General features: G+C 39.3%; 1 protein-coding gene across 1 annotated transcript in view; it reads right to left on the bottom strand.

Moving 5' to 3' along the window:
• The window catches only part of LOC123457176 (deleted in lung and esophageal cancer protein 1-like), a 130,226-nt gene extending 118,607 nt beyond the window's left edge, over positions 1 to 11,619 (bottom strand). The window contains 1 exon segment of the mRNA XM_045141182.1: positions 11,589 to 11,619. Coding sequence (XP_044997117.1) covers positions 11,589 to 11,619 — 31 coding nt within the window.
• Between the last annotated feature and the right edge of the window lie 5,054 nt (positions 11,620 to 16,673).

Below are 16,673 nucleotides of genomic sequence, written 5' to 3'. Positions count from 1 at the left end.
ACTTCTACACTTGCTGATCAGAGCATGCTAAAAGTATTTGGAAAAACACAATGCATGCCCTGTCTGGTGAAACTCTACTAATGCTGCTACTCAATGAGGACAATTCATCCAGTGGATATACACAGATTCCTAAATCTATTTCACAATGAGGTCAGTTCTTACACTTGTTTGTCAGAGTATATCAAGGCTATATCTCAATAAATAAAATTTCTACACTTACTGGCCAGAGTGTACAAAGGTCATTTTTCAATGATGGCCATTCCTACCTTTGCTTGGCACCATGTATTCAGATTGTTTTTTAATAAGGAATTCCAAAACTTGTTGAAGAATGCCTTTGGAATTTTATAGGGATTGAATTAAATGTGCAGATTGCTTTTGGTAAGATTGCCATTTTCACAATATTGGTTCTTCCAATCCAGGAACAAGGGATGTTTCTCCACTTTCTAGTGTCTTCTGCGATTTCTTGAGAGTTTTAAAGTTCTCATTGAAGAGATTCTTTACTTCCTTGGTTAGGTTTATTCCAAGGTACTTTTTTTTGATGCAATTGTGAATGGGAGTGATTCTCTCATTTCATCCTGTGTGTTTGTTGTTAGCATATATGAAGGCTACTGATTTCTGTGTATTTACTTTGTATCCTGCTACATGGTTGTAGGTTTTTTATCAGCTCTAAGAGTTTGCTAGTAGAGTCTTTAGGGTCCTTTATGTATAGAATCATGTCATCTGCAAATAATGATAACTTGATCTCTTCCTTTCCAATTTGTATCCCTTTTATACACGTCTCTAGCTTTATTGCTATGGCTAAGACTTCCAAAACTATATTAAATACCAGTGGGGACAGTGGACACCCTTGTCTTGTTACTGATTTTAGTGGAAAGGCTTCCAGTTTTTCCCCAATTAGTAATATGTTGGCTTAGGCTTGTCATAAAATGATTTTATTATATTGAAATAGTTCCTTTCATTCCCAGTCTCTGTAGGACTTTTATCATGAAGGGATGTTGGATTTTGTCAAATGCTTTTTCTGTGTCCAATGAGATGATCATGTGATTTTTGTCATTCAACCTGTTTATATAATGTATTACATTTAAAGATTTGCGTATTTTGAACCATCCCTGCATCTCTGGGATAAAGCCTACTTGGTCAGGGTGAGTGATCTTTCTGATATATTCTTGTATTCTGCTTGCCAATATTTTGTTGGGAATTTTTGCATCTATGTTCATGAGGGAGATTGGTCTGTAATTTTCTTTTTTTTTTTTTTTTTTTTTTGTTCTATATTTGCCTGGTTTTGGTATCAGGGTGATGCTGGCTTCATAGAAGGAGTTTGGTAGAATTCCTTCTTTTTCTATTTCCTGGAAAAGCTAAGAAACAATGGTGTTAGCTCTTCTTTGAAGGTCTGGTAAAATTCAGCTGGGCCTGGGCTATTTTTAGTTTGGAGAGTATTGATAACTGTTTGGATCTCCATGTTTGTTATAGGTCTATTTAAGTGACTAATCTCATCTTGATTTAAATTAGGTAGGTCACATAAATCAAGGAAATCATCATTTTCTTTCAGATTTTCATACTTTGTGGAGTATATGCTTTTATAGTAAGTCCCCATGATTTTTTGAATTTCTCTGGAATCTCTCGTGAAGTTACCTTTTTAATCTCTAATTTTATTAATTTGTGTCTCTTCTCTCTTTCTTTTGTCAAATTTGCTAAGGGTTTATCAATCTTGTTTATGCTTTCAGAGAACCAATTCTTTGTTTCATTAATTCTTTGGATTGTTTGTTGTTGTTCTTCTTGTTGTTGTTTGTTTCTATTTCACTAATTTCTGCCCTAATCTTTATTATTTCTTCCCGTCTACTGATTTTTGGTTTGCCATGTTCTTCTTTTTTCCAGGTTTAAGGTGAAGCATTAGGGAATTTACTTGCAACCTTTGTATTTTCTTAATATAGGCATATAGGCTATAAATTTACCTCTTAGAACTGCCTTCATTGTGTCCCAGAGATTTTGGTATGTTGTGTTCTCATTACCGTGTGACTCTATAAATTTTTGGATTTCCTTCTTGATTTATTCATTGACACATTCATCATTTAGTAGTGTATTGTTTAGATTCCATGATTTTGTGTATGCTCTACAGTCTTTCTTACTACTGATTTGTAGTTTAATTCCATTGTGGTCAGAGAGAAAGCAAGGAATTCTTTCAATTTTCCTGAATTTGTTAGATTTGCTTTGTGTCCTAATATATGGTCTATTTTAGAGAATGTTCCATGTGCTGCTGAAAAGAATGTATATTCTGCAGTATTTGGTTGAAATGTCCTGTGTATATCTGTTAGGTCCATTTCTTCTATGACCTCATTTAATCCAGATGCCTCTCTGTTTACTTTTTCCTGGGATGACCTGTCAATTGATGAGAGTGGGGTGTTAAAGTCACCCATTACCACTGTGTTTGGTGTTATCTATGACCTTAATTCTAATAGTGTTTGTTTGATGAATTTGGGAGCCTCCTTATTAGGTGCGTATATGTTTAGGATTGTAATGTCCTCCAGTTGGAGTGTGTCCTTAATCAATATAAAGTGACCTTCCTTATCTTTTTTGACTAATGTTGGACTGAAGTCTACCTTGTCAGATATTAGGAGAACAACCCCTGCTTGTTTTCTAGGCCCATTTGCTTGAAACACCTTTGTCCAACCTTTCACCCTAAGATAATGTCCATCCTTTGTAGAAAGGTGAGTTTCTTGGAGACAACAAATTGTAGGATCCTGCTTTTTAAACCAGTCTGCAAACCTATGTCTTTTTGTTGGGGCATTGAGGCTGGTCATAATAAGAGATGTTATTGAAAGGGATGTATTTATGTTTGCCATTTTTTTGTGTGTGTTTCCGGTTCTACCTTTGCTCTCTTGTATTAACTAGTATTTGAGTATTGCTTGTTTTTTCCAGGTTCCTTATATTTGTGCTTTTCCTTTTCTTCAGCATGGAGGATTCTATCAAGTATTTTCTGTAGAGCTGGTTTTGTCTTCAAATACTCCTTTAACCTGCTTTTGTCATGGAATGTCCTTATTTCTCCTTCTATTTGAATGGATAGCTTTGCAGGATAAAGTAACCTTGGTTGACAGTTGTTATCTTTCAGAACTTGGAATACATCACTCCAAGCCCTTCTGGCTTTTAAAGTTTGTGTTGAATAATCTGCTGTGATCCTGATGGGCTTGCTCTTGTAGGTAACTTGATTTTCCCTCTAACTGCTTTCAATATTTTTTTATTTGGGTTGTGTGTTTGGTACTGTGATTATAATATGGTGAGAGGTTCTTTCCAGGTTTTGTCTGGCTGGTGCTCTAAAGGCTTCCTGCATCTGCATTGGCACCTCTTTCCCAATTTGTGGGAAGTTTTCTTTTATGATTTTGTTGAAGTAGCCTACTATGCCTTTGGAGTGGATTTCTTCTCCTTCTACTATGCCCTGAATTATTATATTTCATCTTTTCATAGTGTCCCGAATATCTTGAAACTCCTACTCATACTTTTCTATGAGTTCATCTTTCTTTTTGTTGGCCTGTATTAGATCTGCCACCTGGTCTTCCAGCTTAGCTATTCTGTCTTCTCCTTCATCCATTCTACTGGTGAGATTTTCTACAGTTTTTTATTTCGTTTACTGTGTTCTTCATTGCTAGTAATTCTGACTGGTTTTTCTTTATTATTTCTATTTCCTTATGTATGTCTTGTATTGCCTTCTTTATTTCATGAAATTGGTGTCCTGCATCTTCTTTGATTCCTTTGATTTCCTCTTTGAGTTCCTCTTTTACTCCTTTGATTTGTTCTCTGACTTCTTTGAACATATTTACAATCATTTTTTTTAAAATCTTTCTCAGGCATTTCCTCTAACTCATTCTCACTGGAGGTCATTTCTGATGCATTAATACTGTTAGGTGGATTTATATTGTCTTGCTTTTTAGTGATTCTTGTGTTATAATGTATATATTTTTGCATCTTGGATTAAGTTAATGCTTGGATTTTCTATCTATCTGGGTATTCTTAGCTGTATCAATTGATCTGATGTTATACATCTTTAGGATAGGAGCTTAAGGTGTTAGGTGTGGCTCTTAAGGCTCTCAGAGTATCTACAAAGGTGCTCCTAGGGGTTGAGATTCCCTGCTATGGGAGTATTCAAGTAGGCTGTGTGGAATAAAATACACATAGATTCTAAAATTGAACTAAAAACTGTACACATTCAATCAAAATTAGCACCAAATATTTATGCAAGAGTAGTTATAACAACCAGATCCTCTCTCAATAAAGAGGTTAAGATTTGTGGTCTGTTGAGGGATCCATGTCAGTTTGTGACCAAGTGAGACCCTCCCCTGGTGCAATCAATCCCAATTACATTTTTGGATGATTTTGGTCTCAGTCAAGTTGCTGGCTGGGTCTTTGGGCTGCTGTCCTGATTTCTGGAGTTGGGCACTGGCTTTTCCTGCAGGGCAAACAGCCTGGCAACTGTGGCCCTGCAGATTGGCACCCCAGCTGCTGGAACCACTACTGGTGTTGCTTAAGCTGCCACTGCTGGATCTGCCACTGCTGCTGCTAAAGCTGCCGCTGCTGGGTCTATCGTTGCTGCCACTGAATGTAGTGCTGCTGGATTTGCTGCTGCTGCCTCTGAAGCTGCTGCTGCTGTAGCTGCCACTGCTGGTTCCACTACCACTGCCTCTGTAGGTGCTGCTGTTGGATCTGCTGCTGCTGTCTCTGAAGCTTCCACTGCTGTATCTGCCACAGCTGCTGCTGCCGCCTCTGACTCTGCTGCTACAGATCCACCACTGCTGGGGTTGCTATTGCTGGTGCCCTAAATGCTGATGTTGCTGCTGCACCCTGCTCCTGCTTGGGTCCTGCTATCGGCTCAAGTTGGCATGGCCGGTTCCCAGGGCCGCTGCTCTGTTTGCTTTAGTTGGGCTCAGGCAGTGGGGGAGGGGAGGGAGCCTCAGCTGCTCTAGTTCTCTCGCTGTTCCACGTGTTCACTCACCTCGTGTTCTGCTCCTCTGTTGTTCAGTGCCACTCTCCCTTCATGTTTCTTGAGTTGCAGAGAGCTCCAGTGTGAGTGGAAGCTCCCCACACCTGGCTTTTCCTGTGGTTGTAGCTGAGCCTGGCAGCTTTCTGGTACGCCACCACCACCACGGTTGGTGGACCTGCCAGGGCTGCTTTTGACAGCCTGTGTGGGCTCTGGATGCTATGGATCTTTTCTACTTCTCCCCTGCCATTTCAATTTCCTATACACCTCACTTTTTAGTAAAAGTGTGCATTTTGCTGAGTTTTATTGGTGTTTCCCACACCCCCCAGGGTGCTTTGGTGTGGTACCTACACCACCATCTTAACCAGAAGTCCTCCTATGTATTTTTTATTAATTAGTTTATACTCAGTGAATACAGACAAGTTGGTAACATTGTTAGCCTCCTCCATGTCTTACCGCTTCCCCCAGCCCCTCCTTGTTGAGGAATATGGGTTATGTATTGTGGTGTTAGTCCACAGTTATGGATAGGAGGAAATGTCTCTGTGTATCATGACCCAACGTGTGGCTCTGACATTCTTTCTGCCCCCTCTTTCACTAAATGACACTATTGCTGATGATACCATATGCAGTTGACACGCAACATGGCGTGACATGGGTGGATGCTGGAAGAGAGTCAGTTCCCAGACAGTCAGCGCATCTAGTGCCAGAAGGTGCTACATGGGAGACTGGGGGAAAATGACCAATATCTTTCCAAGAAACTCATGGTCTAACCTACATAGCAGCAAATAACGTGTTTTGATGCCCACACAAGTGCAATAGTGGCTCACAGCCATGGTGGGAAACCAGCTGCTCTTGATTTGGCTAACTGATCTGCTCAGGGGAATGAGACCCATAGCTGGAGCTGGTAAACAACTCAGAAGTATCCAAACATGAGCCGACTCTCCATTATCAAGCTACCACCAGTTGTGGGCTACAAGAGGGCCTATTCCTATTAAGTTATATGTACCCCATATATCTGGTGGTAACTTTACTCTCCATTTGATAGTCTGCTTCTCTTTTTCAGATACACGCAGATCTGAAGGAGAGAACTATCCCATCATACCTCAAAAGGGCCCCAGCTGAAACTAAGAATAATTGGTGAAACAAGCAAGGGTGCTGTTTTCTTGGTGAACCAGGTACCAGCACAAGGGTGAAGGAGATCAACACAGAGAACAATCAACTCCTACCAAATCAGATATCCAGAGACACAGAGGCTCCCAACACCTCATCACTGAAGCAGACAAAAAATACACCCAACATGGCTCAGAGAAATTTTGTGGAAGAGGGGGCAGAAAGCATGTCAGAGCCACACTTTGGGTCACGATACCCAGAGACATTTCTCCTACCCATAACTGTGGGCTAACTCCACTATGCATGACCCATATACCTCAACAAGGTGGGGCCAGGAGGAGGGGATAGGAGATGAAGGAGCCTAGCAATGGTACAAAATTCACTGTATTCCCTGAGTACAAAACTAATCAATAAACAAATTAATTTTAAAAAGTAATAGAAACAATCAATGAGTGTAGAAATGCAGCAAATGCACATAACTGGCATCACAAAATGTTTTTAATCATTGACACATTGAGATATATGTATAATTGTGATCGATTACATAATCATTGAGTAGATATTATTGATATATGCAAATCTCTGAGCACTGATACATGATCAAGTATAAGTAAGTGTAGCAAAGAAGCCTATTGGGAAACAAACTTAACAGTGTGACCAGGAAGAGGAGTCATAGCCCTCATGCAGTAATTGCTACATGTACACATGTGTACATACAGCCCTCATTGAGAAACAGCCACTGTAGTCTCTGGTCAGGAAGCATAGGGATGACCATCTTTGAGAAATAGACTTGACTGACTATGAACAACAATAGTATGCATTGCACTTTATGAGAAATAGGCCTCAGAGGCTATGATAAGCAGTGTGAGAATGAGCTTAATTAAGAAAACAGCTTAGCAGTTTCTGAACAAAATGTAAAAATATGCATTTTAAACAATATAATAGACTCTGTGAGTCAACTGTAGGACTTGCCCTTACTGAGTAGTGAATGTAGCAGCTGGTGATCACCCACTATAGGAATGATATGTATTACAGAATAGTATTTGAAGACTCTGACAAGACAGTGTCACAATTACTCACATAAATAAACATTCTGAGCTGTATGGCTGGCTTAATTGTTAAGGCATTTGCCTGCAAAGCCAAAGGACCCAGGTTTGAATCCCCAGGACCAATGCTAGCCAGATCCACAAGGGGGTGCATGCGTCTGGAGTTCATTTGCAGTGGCTGGAGGCACTGGTGTACCCAATATCTCTCTCCATGTTTCTCTGACAAATCAATCAATCAATCAATCAATCAATCAATAAAGTATTATTTTCAAAACCTCTTTGTAGAACCATCAATCCATGGGTCATAATCATGGCCCCATAGGGTCTTCATTCAGGCATCCAGCAAACCTGTTTCACAGTGTTCATGGCCATTTCCAAAACACAAGACAGTGTTGCAAACTCAAAGACCCTCTCTATTCTGCATTTCTAATGCTCCACAATACCAGTAAGGGTGCCAATTTGTAAATCCAGGGGGGTGGGGAATAAAGCATACTTGGAAGAACAGGACACTCCCCCAGCACTTAGTCCCCTTCAAGAGTCTACATTCTTTCCGTTTTCCCAGTTTAGGTTATTTAGCCCAATCTCCAAGCTTGTAACCTCTCAATTGTAGCTGGATAGGCAGGTGTTCACCCAAAGATTTTGTTTTTCTGTGGCATATTCCATCGATCACACAGTTGATTTTTCCTCAATGCAACCCTGTACAACTTCTCAGGACACAGGAATAACAGCAAACTTCTCATATAAACTGCTAGTCCAGTCCAAGCAAAGCACTTTCTCACTCTCATAAGCCAGACCTCAAGGCTATAGCTCTTACTACATTCAGGTCTTTCATATATGACTGGAATAGTCCATCAAGCTGTACTTACTGCATTTCAAGGCATCTCTTAGGCAAAGGTTTCAAATCCTTCCACATCCTCTTGAAAATTAGCTCCAAAGGCAAGAGCCACACAGGTATCTAGCAGTAATCCTATTCCTTGGTACCATTTTACTCTTGCAGTCATGTTCACATTTCTGGCAGAAATCACCCAAAGAAGAATAGCTTGGCTTACAGGCTCGAGAGGAAGCTCCACGATGCCAGGGATAATGACGACATGAGTAGAAGGTTGACATCACCCCATGGCCAACATAAGATGGACCCATGCAACAAAAGAATGTGCCAAATACTACCATGGAGATATTGGCTATAACACCTATAGCCCACCTCAACAGTAAATAAATGAATCAATGAGTTAAGACAGCTTAAATAGACTTGGACCAGAGAGTTTGAAAGTTCCATCATTGAGGAACTGGCTTCAGCGTCTCAGATCCGAAAGGAATGCATAGCCCTCCCTCTGAAATATCTAAAGCAGATTCTGACAAACAAGTGTGGGAATCATCCTCATTAAAATATAGCCTTAATAGGCCCTTACCAGTAGGGGCATAAATTACCATCATTGATGAAAAAGACTGTATCTTTGAACCAGCAAGTATAGAGTTGTCCCTCATGAAAGATATTTTTAAATTCTGAACAGCAATTGTATGATTTGCTGTCCCTGTGAATCTACCTTACTGTACTCTGACCAGTGAGTTTAAAAATTGCCCTCATTGAGAAATAGCCTTTGCTGTTTCAGACCAGATGTGTGAGAATGACACTCATTTAAGTATTGCCTTATAAAACTATGATGAGCAAATTAGTGAGTTGCCTTCATTGAGAAATTGACAGTACTCATCTACCACAAGTGGAATAATCACCCTCATTAGAAGATAGAATCAAAAACAGAGCAGCAAGTAGAGGAATAGCCCTTATTGAGCCATAACCTTAGTGGAATCTGACCATAGTAGGTAATCATTGTCCTCAATGAGAAAATAACTTAGGGAGAAAAAAAAAATACTCCAATGAGGAAGTATTGGAATCAGTAGTAGGCTAATATTGGCAAGTGGTGGATTGTCCCTCATTGAACAATTTCCTTAGTAAAGACCTCACTTAAGGTCTGGGAAGAGCAACCACTGATTATTAGTTATTTTGCTCTAAGCAGAAATTGCTAAAATTGTCCTCTTTGAGAAAATGAATTCAAAGACCCGATACACAAGTGTAAGTATGGGCCTGATTAAGAAACAAGCCTTAGCAGCCTCTGGCCAACATGTATACAAATAGCTCTCATAGAGAAATAACCTCAGAAGATTCTGAGCTGGAAGTGTAATGATTGCACTCATTGATAGAATTTGTAGTCTCTGAGAAACAAGTGTGTGAAAACCCCACTTGAGAAATGCCCATATTAGAGTATGAATAGCAAGTCTGCAATAGTTCTCATTGAAAAATAGCCTTATTAGATTTTAGCAGAGAGTGTAGGAATGGCCATCACTTAGATATAGAATTTGTTGCCTGTGCTGAACAACTATACCAACTGGACTCTGAGAAATCTTTAGAGATTCTGATGAGAAAGTGTAGGCACTGCCACTATTCAGAAATAGTAGACATTTAATGCAAGTGTGCATATGGCCACCACTGAGAAGCACACTTAGTAGAGAGGAGAGTGTGGGAATTGTCTACATTCAGAAATAGCCTTAGTAGACTAAGAAAAATACATGTAAGAGTGAACACCATTACCCTCACTGAAAAGAAGACTTAATACACTCTGGTCATCAAGAACAGACAGAATGGTATCACTGATAAGTAGCTTCTGGCTGCTCTGCTCAGCAAGGACATAAATACCTTCATTGAAAAATAGACTTTGTAACATCAGAACAGGAAGTGTAATAATTGCCCTCTTTGAAAAAAAGCCTTTGTGCTCTCTGATAAACATGTGTTGGGATAGACCCCATGCAGCAACAACCATTGAATAAGTTGAACTGCAGGTGTAGAAATCATCCCTTTGAGAACTAGCATCCAGAGGCTCTGAACACCAACTGTAAGAACCACCATCATTTAGAAATAGTATTACTAGTACATTACTGGTAAGGGAAAGAATGTCTCTTAATGTAAAATAGCTGCAGTGGACAATGACAAGAGAAGGTAGAAATTTCCTCAGTTAAATTTGACCATGAAGTATAGGAATGGTCCTCTTTAAATAATATTTATACTATGCCTAGACCATTGATTTTAGCAATTGCTTAATCATTTTTTTCAATTGCCCAATTATTAAACAGCCTTAATAGATGGTGCAAAGCAAGTGTAGGAATGGCTGTCATTAACAAATGACATTTATAATCTATGAAGGAGACAGAACAATTGAACTTGCTGAGAAATAGCCAAAGCAGGCTTTGGTAAGCATGTGTGTGAATTGATCTCATTGTGAAACAGCCTTAGAAGACAAGGACCAGAAAGTGTACAACTGATCTTCACTGATAAATCCTCTTACTTAGCTCTGACTAGCATGTGTAGGGACTGCTGTCATTGAGAAATAGCATTCATGGACTGTGAATTGTAAGTGTGAAAATAGAACCAACTTAGAAATAAGGGAGTAACTTTGAACAGAATGTGAAGGAATGACTTTCATTTAGATATAGATGTATTTGACTATGATCTTTGAAAATATACTTCAGATATTCTAATGAACAAATACAGAAATTACCTCCATTGAGAAATATGGCCTCACAGTGCCCAACACTTCCTACACAAGACCATCATAAGAGGAGTAAATGATCATGACTTCAAAATATAAGAGACTGATTGAGATGGGGAGGGAAGATGATGGAGAATGGAGTTTGAAAGGGTAAAGTGGGGTGATGGAGGGTATGACCATGGGATAATTTTTATAATCATGGAAGTTGTAAATACAAATTTGAAAAAAAAAGAACAAAAAAGGAATATTCCTAGTAGATTCACCATGTCCAAAATGTAAGAATTGCCATGAAATATAGCCTTCATTATCTCTGTCCACCATGTGTATGAATGCCCTCCATAAAATAGCCTTAGGGTACCCTGACCTGTAAGAGGAGAATTGCCATCAGTCAGAAGTAGCATTAATACAGTTTGAATGGCAAGGATAATAAAAGCCTTCACTGATAAATAGCCTTAGTTGTCCCTGGCCAGCAATTGTAGGAATTGCCTCACCAAGACATTGACTGGGGGCCCTGGAGGTTGCATGCACAGAGTGAGCATACCAGATCTCCCTGCTATCCAGCTCCTCGCACTTCCCTGGTGCATGGTGGTCCCTCTCTGAAGCTGGCTTTGGGCTGCTTGGATCCTGAAAGCATGCTGCTGTAGCAGGCCCCATGCTCCACCTCCTGGATTGAAAGAGCCTGTTGCCCCCAATTTCAGGATATCCAGGGCAAGAGTGTGTGTATGCAGTGTAGAGAGACGTCAAGAGGTAAAGTACCCCTCACACTTAAGCCTAGAAACAGCTGAAATCACAGAATAACTGGGGAGATGAGCAACAGTAACACTTCCGTGATGAACCTAATAATCACCACAGTGTGTGGAAGATAGAGTCTGAGGATACTCAACATCTACCAAAGCAGAGATCCAGAGGCTCCTAAGTGCTTACCATTGATGTAGACATAAAATTCACCCACCATGGCCCAATGAATTTTGCAGAAGAGGGGCCAAAAAGATTTTAAGATGAACAGATTGAGACTTCATGCCAAGAGGTACTCCCTCTCCTGAAAAACACTGACAGCTCCCCCATAAATGCAAAAACTATAACCCCATGGGGCATACCTGCAAACCCACTGAGGAGTGTCCTCAGTGGACTGTGGGTAGGGACAAAGGAAAACAGGGTACCACCATGTGATCTATCCATATGAACTATGTTGGTGTTGTTAATAATGTTAATAAGCATTAAAAATTAAGATAGGAGTATTCCTGTGAAAAAGCAAGAAGCTGTATCTGAAACACAGAGAGTGTGGATATTATGTATTAAATATATAAATTTATATATGCAGGCAAAATATGCTAAGAGATATGGAGACATATTAATTTATTGATATTAACAAATTTAAATCACCCAATTTGAGAGAGATTTAAGTCCTACAATAACAAATACATAGACACTGTTTTTGTGAAAAGTATTGACCTATCATTTGCATACTTAGGCCCTCTTATCATATGTACATAGGAACTGAAAGGCACATAGTGCGGAATTCTGGAATTGTGTGTCCTTTGCTTGGGTTACCTGATCACCTCTGTATATAAGCACATTGGAGCAGAAAAGTAAGGTGCTATTAAATCTGTACTTGCTTTGTATTCTAATTGCAGCCAAAACTCTCAAACAGATCATTCCATATGTGAAGTTAAGTCTTTACACCAGAGCAGAAATAAACCTGACCTGATAGCCAATTTATTTCTCCAGAAATAGAGACATCTTTTTTTTCTGTTATTAACATCTTCCCTAATTATGGAAAATAAACCATGATAATTCCTTCCCCTGTCACTTTCTCATTTACAATTCCATTCTCCATCATATCCACACACCAGCTCAAATAGCCTTTTATTTTGATGTCATCATCATTTCCTCCTATTATGATTTTTTTGCATAGATAGTGCCAGACACTGCTAGGTCTAGTATATCCAGGTCTTTTTATGTCTGAAAGAACTCATTTAAAAGAGAGAAATTAGCCCACTGGTATAGACAGACTGAGGGAGTAATAAGTGCATCACATCCAGATTGAGACTATATATTCAATTACAGATTTTTTTAAATCTCGATTTAAAAAAACAAGAAATACAGCTGGGCTAAAGTAATGGTTTTGTGTTTAAGGGTCAGGTGCTTCTTTGAAAGCTTAATGGCCTTAATCTAATTCTTCTGTACACATATAGAGAAAAATGGACCAAATGGTCCATGCATCTAGAGGACATTTGCAGGAGGACGGAGCCCTGGCACATCCCTCTTTCTTTCTCTTTATCTCTTATCCTTTCTCTCTTCCTCTCTTCACACATAGGATATATTTCAATTATTTGCATATTGCTATGCAAAGCAAGGGTAGCATATACCTTTGTTGATAAATAGACTTTGTAGATTTCAATAAGCAAAATTAGAAATTTTTATTGTTTTCAAATAGTCTTAATTTACTCCAACCATCAATTGTTGTATTGGAACTCCTTGAGAAATAGGCTTAGTACACTTATTCACAGCTGAAGAAAATGGCACTCCTTAAGGCATGGCTTGACAAGACTCTGACCACCAAGAGCAAGAATTGCCCACACTGAGAAATAGCCTTTATAGTCCCTGATATCCACGTGTAGCAATGTCTCTAACTGTAAAAAAGACTTACTAGACTTTGATCTGAAAATGGATAATATAACATCATTAAAAATAGCCTTCACAGTCTGAAAAATAAGACCAAGAATTGCCTTAATGAGAAACATCCCTGGTATTACCTAACTACCAAGTGTTGGAATTCTGTCATTATGAGTCAGTCTAAATACATGGTGTCATGCAAGGGTAGAAATGGCCATTATTGAAAAATTAAGTTCACGTATTCTGGCCAGCAAGTGTAGATATTTCACTCATTGAGAAGTAGCCAAGATATAATCAGGCATGCAAGTGTGCCAACAGACCTCATTGTGAAATATATTCAATACTCTCTGAATATCCACTGGAATAATTGGTCTCACTGAGAGGCAGCTTTAGTAGATTCTCGCTACTCAGGGTATGCTGTGTTTGTTTAGAAAGACTTTTCATATACACTGACCAGTAAATTTACGAATTTTATAATTGAGAAACTGCCTCAGTGGACTCTGAACAGAACATGTAGTAACTGCCTGCATTGTAAAATAGCATTAGCTGACCCCAACAGTAAGTGTAAGAATGGTACCCATACAGCAATGGATTTGTTTGACTCTTTACATCAAGGGATGGTGAATTGTACCAGAATATCTGTCTAGTGATAGCTTTTTAATTTGTTTTACATATATTAAACTTCCTTTTTTACAAGTAGCACAGTTAAACGTAGAATCCTTTATGGGCTCTATGGATGATTGGATTTCTAATGTTGGTATCAAATTTCTCCATTGCCTATGGAAGATATACTGTCTTGTATTAACCATATAGCAAATGAAAGACAATTGTGTATATGAGATGAGAACGTCAATGTTTTAATGCCTTGCTAAAATTGAGTATAGACTTTTGTGGGATAAAAGGATAATTGGGGTGTTATATAGGAATAGAATTGAACATGTGTATGAACAGTCCTGAATTTGGAATGAAAAGTTATAAAAGTTCATGTACTATAGAAGCATTGTATTTGGGTGCAGACATGATACTTCATTATGTGTTTTATTACAGAGCTCACCTTGGCTTGTGTTGCTGTTCTTATACAATCACATAGGGATTGTGCTTGTTCACTCATGTGCAAGAAACAGAAGTTCCTGCTCACCCTAAACTTCCTATTGGAGCAATCCTGTTAGAAATATAAATAAAATCAAACATACCTCCACACTGTTTGGCATGTCAGGGTGGACTTAGAAAATGTCAATTTTCAGGACGACTGATGAGCTCATCACACAAGATTTAAACAGGGAAATACTGTCAAGTATAAGTTGAGGTTTTTCATGGGAGGAAAAATGTGTAGTGGGGACTTAGTGCTTGGCAGAGAGTAACTCTTCTGACCTTAACCATATCCATCCCAAAATTAGTAGCTGGAAACAAACTATTCATCAAAGAACAAAGAAATTGGTGAAAACAGTTTACACATAGACAATGCAATACTACTCAGAAATAAAAGCACAATATTACCCTGTCAAAACTGATGAAAAATATAACTCTCTGCCTCTTTTCTGAGTCAGGATTACACTGGTACCACAAAGATATTCAGTTATATAAATTTTTTCTCCAGCTCTATTTGGAAGTGGAATCACAGTAGGGGAAGCTCCTGGAGGCAGAACTGTCCCTCTACCTGGGGTTAGTTATGAAGGTGGTTTTCAACTTCACCATGTGATAGCCTTCCATTAAACCTCAGAGGTGTGGAATCTGCATTGTGATGATGGTGCCTGGAGAACTATGGAAACCCTGGAATGTAGGTTAGTGTTGTGCAGTGTGAGAGTCATAGCCCTTGGTTATGTTGGAGGACTCAGGTGATAGCAGGTTTGTCCAGTTACAATACTGGAAGGATTCTTGATAGCTCACTGGGACACACTACTTCTATGTGTACAGAGCCTGATGCCCCGGGAAGTGTCTATGTATCATTCTGATCCCCCCACCACGTCCTTCTGTGAACTTTGATTCCCTCAGTTCTGCTACTATTCTCCCAGTAACCTCTCTCACACCGCATCAGCATTTAGTATAGTGTCTACTTTCACCAAGCAGATTCCCCATACTGATAATATCTCCCCATCCCATGGAGTGACCATCTTGCCCTATTAAACATGGCACACAAGGACTTATGGGTCTATCATAACCATTTTCTCTCTCCCTCTCTCCCCTTATGAACTATGGTTTCACTCTACCCCACGGAAATGTACAATTCACGAGGTAATCTCAGAATGGCCTCAAAGACAGTGATCCTCCTACCTCCAACACTTGGCTGGTATTAAAGGTGTGCATCACCACACCTATTCCTCTTCTCTTTTAAGAACAAAGCAGAAGGCCAGTGTCATATGTCAAAATATTCCAGTAAACTATTCTTCTCTCATAGCTCATAGAACTGACAGAAAACTGCAGTATTCAAGTTCTCTCTCCCTCCCCCCCCCCTCTCTCTCTCTCTCTCTCTCTCTCTCTCTCTCTCTCTCTCTATATATATATATATATATATATATATATATATATATATATATATGACTACATATAACTCAGGAGTCATATTGAGACTTAGTTTCCAAATCTCTTTAAAACATGCCAGCCCAGGACCTATGCCTGCAAGACTTCAAGGGAGCCCAATATTAGCACTACACAACAATTGAAGCTCTGTAGCAGTCACAGTAAATTCTATGTGCAAATACCACAATGGATTGAGGTTCTCAACATCCTTCTCTCCATTCTAAATCTGGCTGTCATCATGTCCCTCCAGTACTTCACAACCCCATAGAATTCCAAGGTCATACTAAATCCCTGGTTCCCCATATAAACACTGAGGAACTACACCAACAAACATCTAATGCCAAAGAGAAGCTTAAGACTCAAATCCAATCTGCCCATGTTCTCTGAACTCGTGGAGCCCTCTTTTCCATTCTCCTCCATTATATAAGAGTATAAAAGGATATTTGTCCTCAAAACATTTCTTGTGGATGGTGCACCTTCAGGTGTATAATGTCAATTTTCCAGTTCAGTTCTGCAATCACTTACTACTAATCTCATTACCAAAATAAAAGCAATGTCAAACCCAGACAGGATGTGTAAATGAAAAAAAAAAAAGAAATAGAAAGGAAAGGAAAGAGAGAGAGAGAGAGAGAGAAAAAACAAACAAACAAGCAAAACTTCCAGAGCCTTGTGATTACCAGCTGGATCCTCACACATCCTGCAAATATGGATTTTATCTACAGTATCCTACCACATCTGTGCAGAGTGAGAGAGCTGTCCTGAGCTTCTCAGGAAGAGGGGAGACAGACACTAAGACCATGAAGATTCTGTTTCTGGCTGCGGCTCTCAGCTGCTTCGTGTGTGCTGAGAAGAAACCTCTGAAGGTACCATGTCTAC

The sequence above is a fragment of the Jaculus jaculus genome (genome assembly GCF_020740685.1).
Source record: "Jaculus jaculus isolate mJacJac1 chromosome Y unlocalized genomic scaffold, mJacJac1.mat.Y.cur SUPER_Y_unloc_2, whole genome shotgun sequence".
Classification (NCBI taxonomy): Eukaryota; Metazoa; Chordata; class Mammalia; order Rodentia; family Dipodidae; genus Jaculus; species Jaculus jaculus.
The sequence above is the reverse complement of the archived record's forward strand: the minus strand, read 5'-3'. Positions and strand labels throughout refer to the sequence as shown.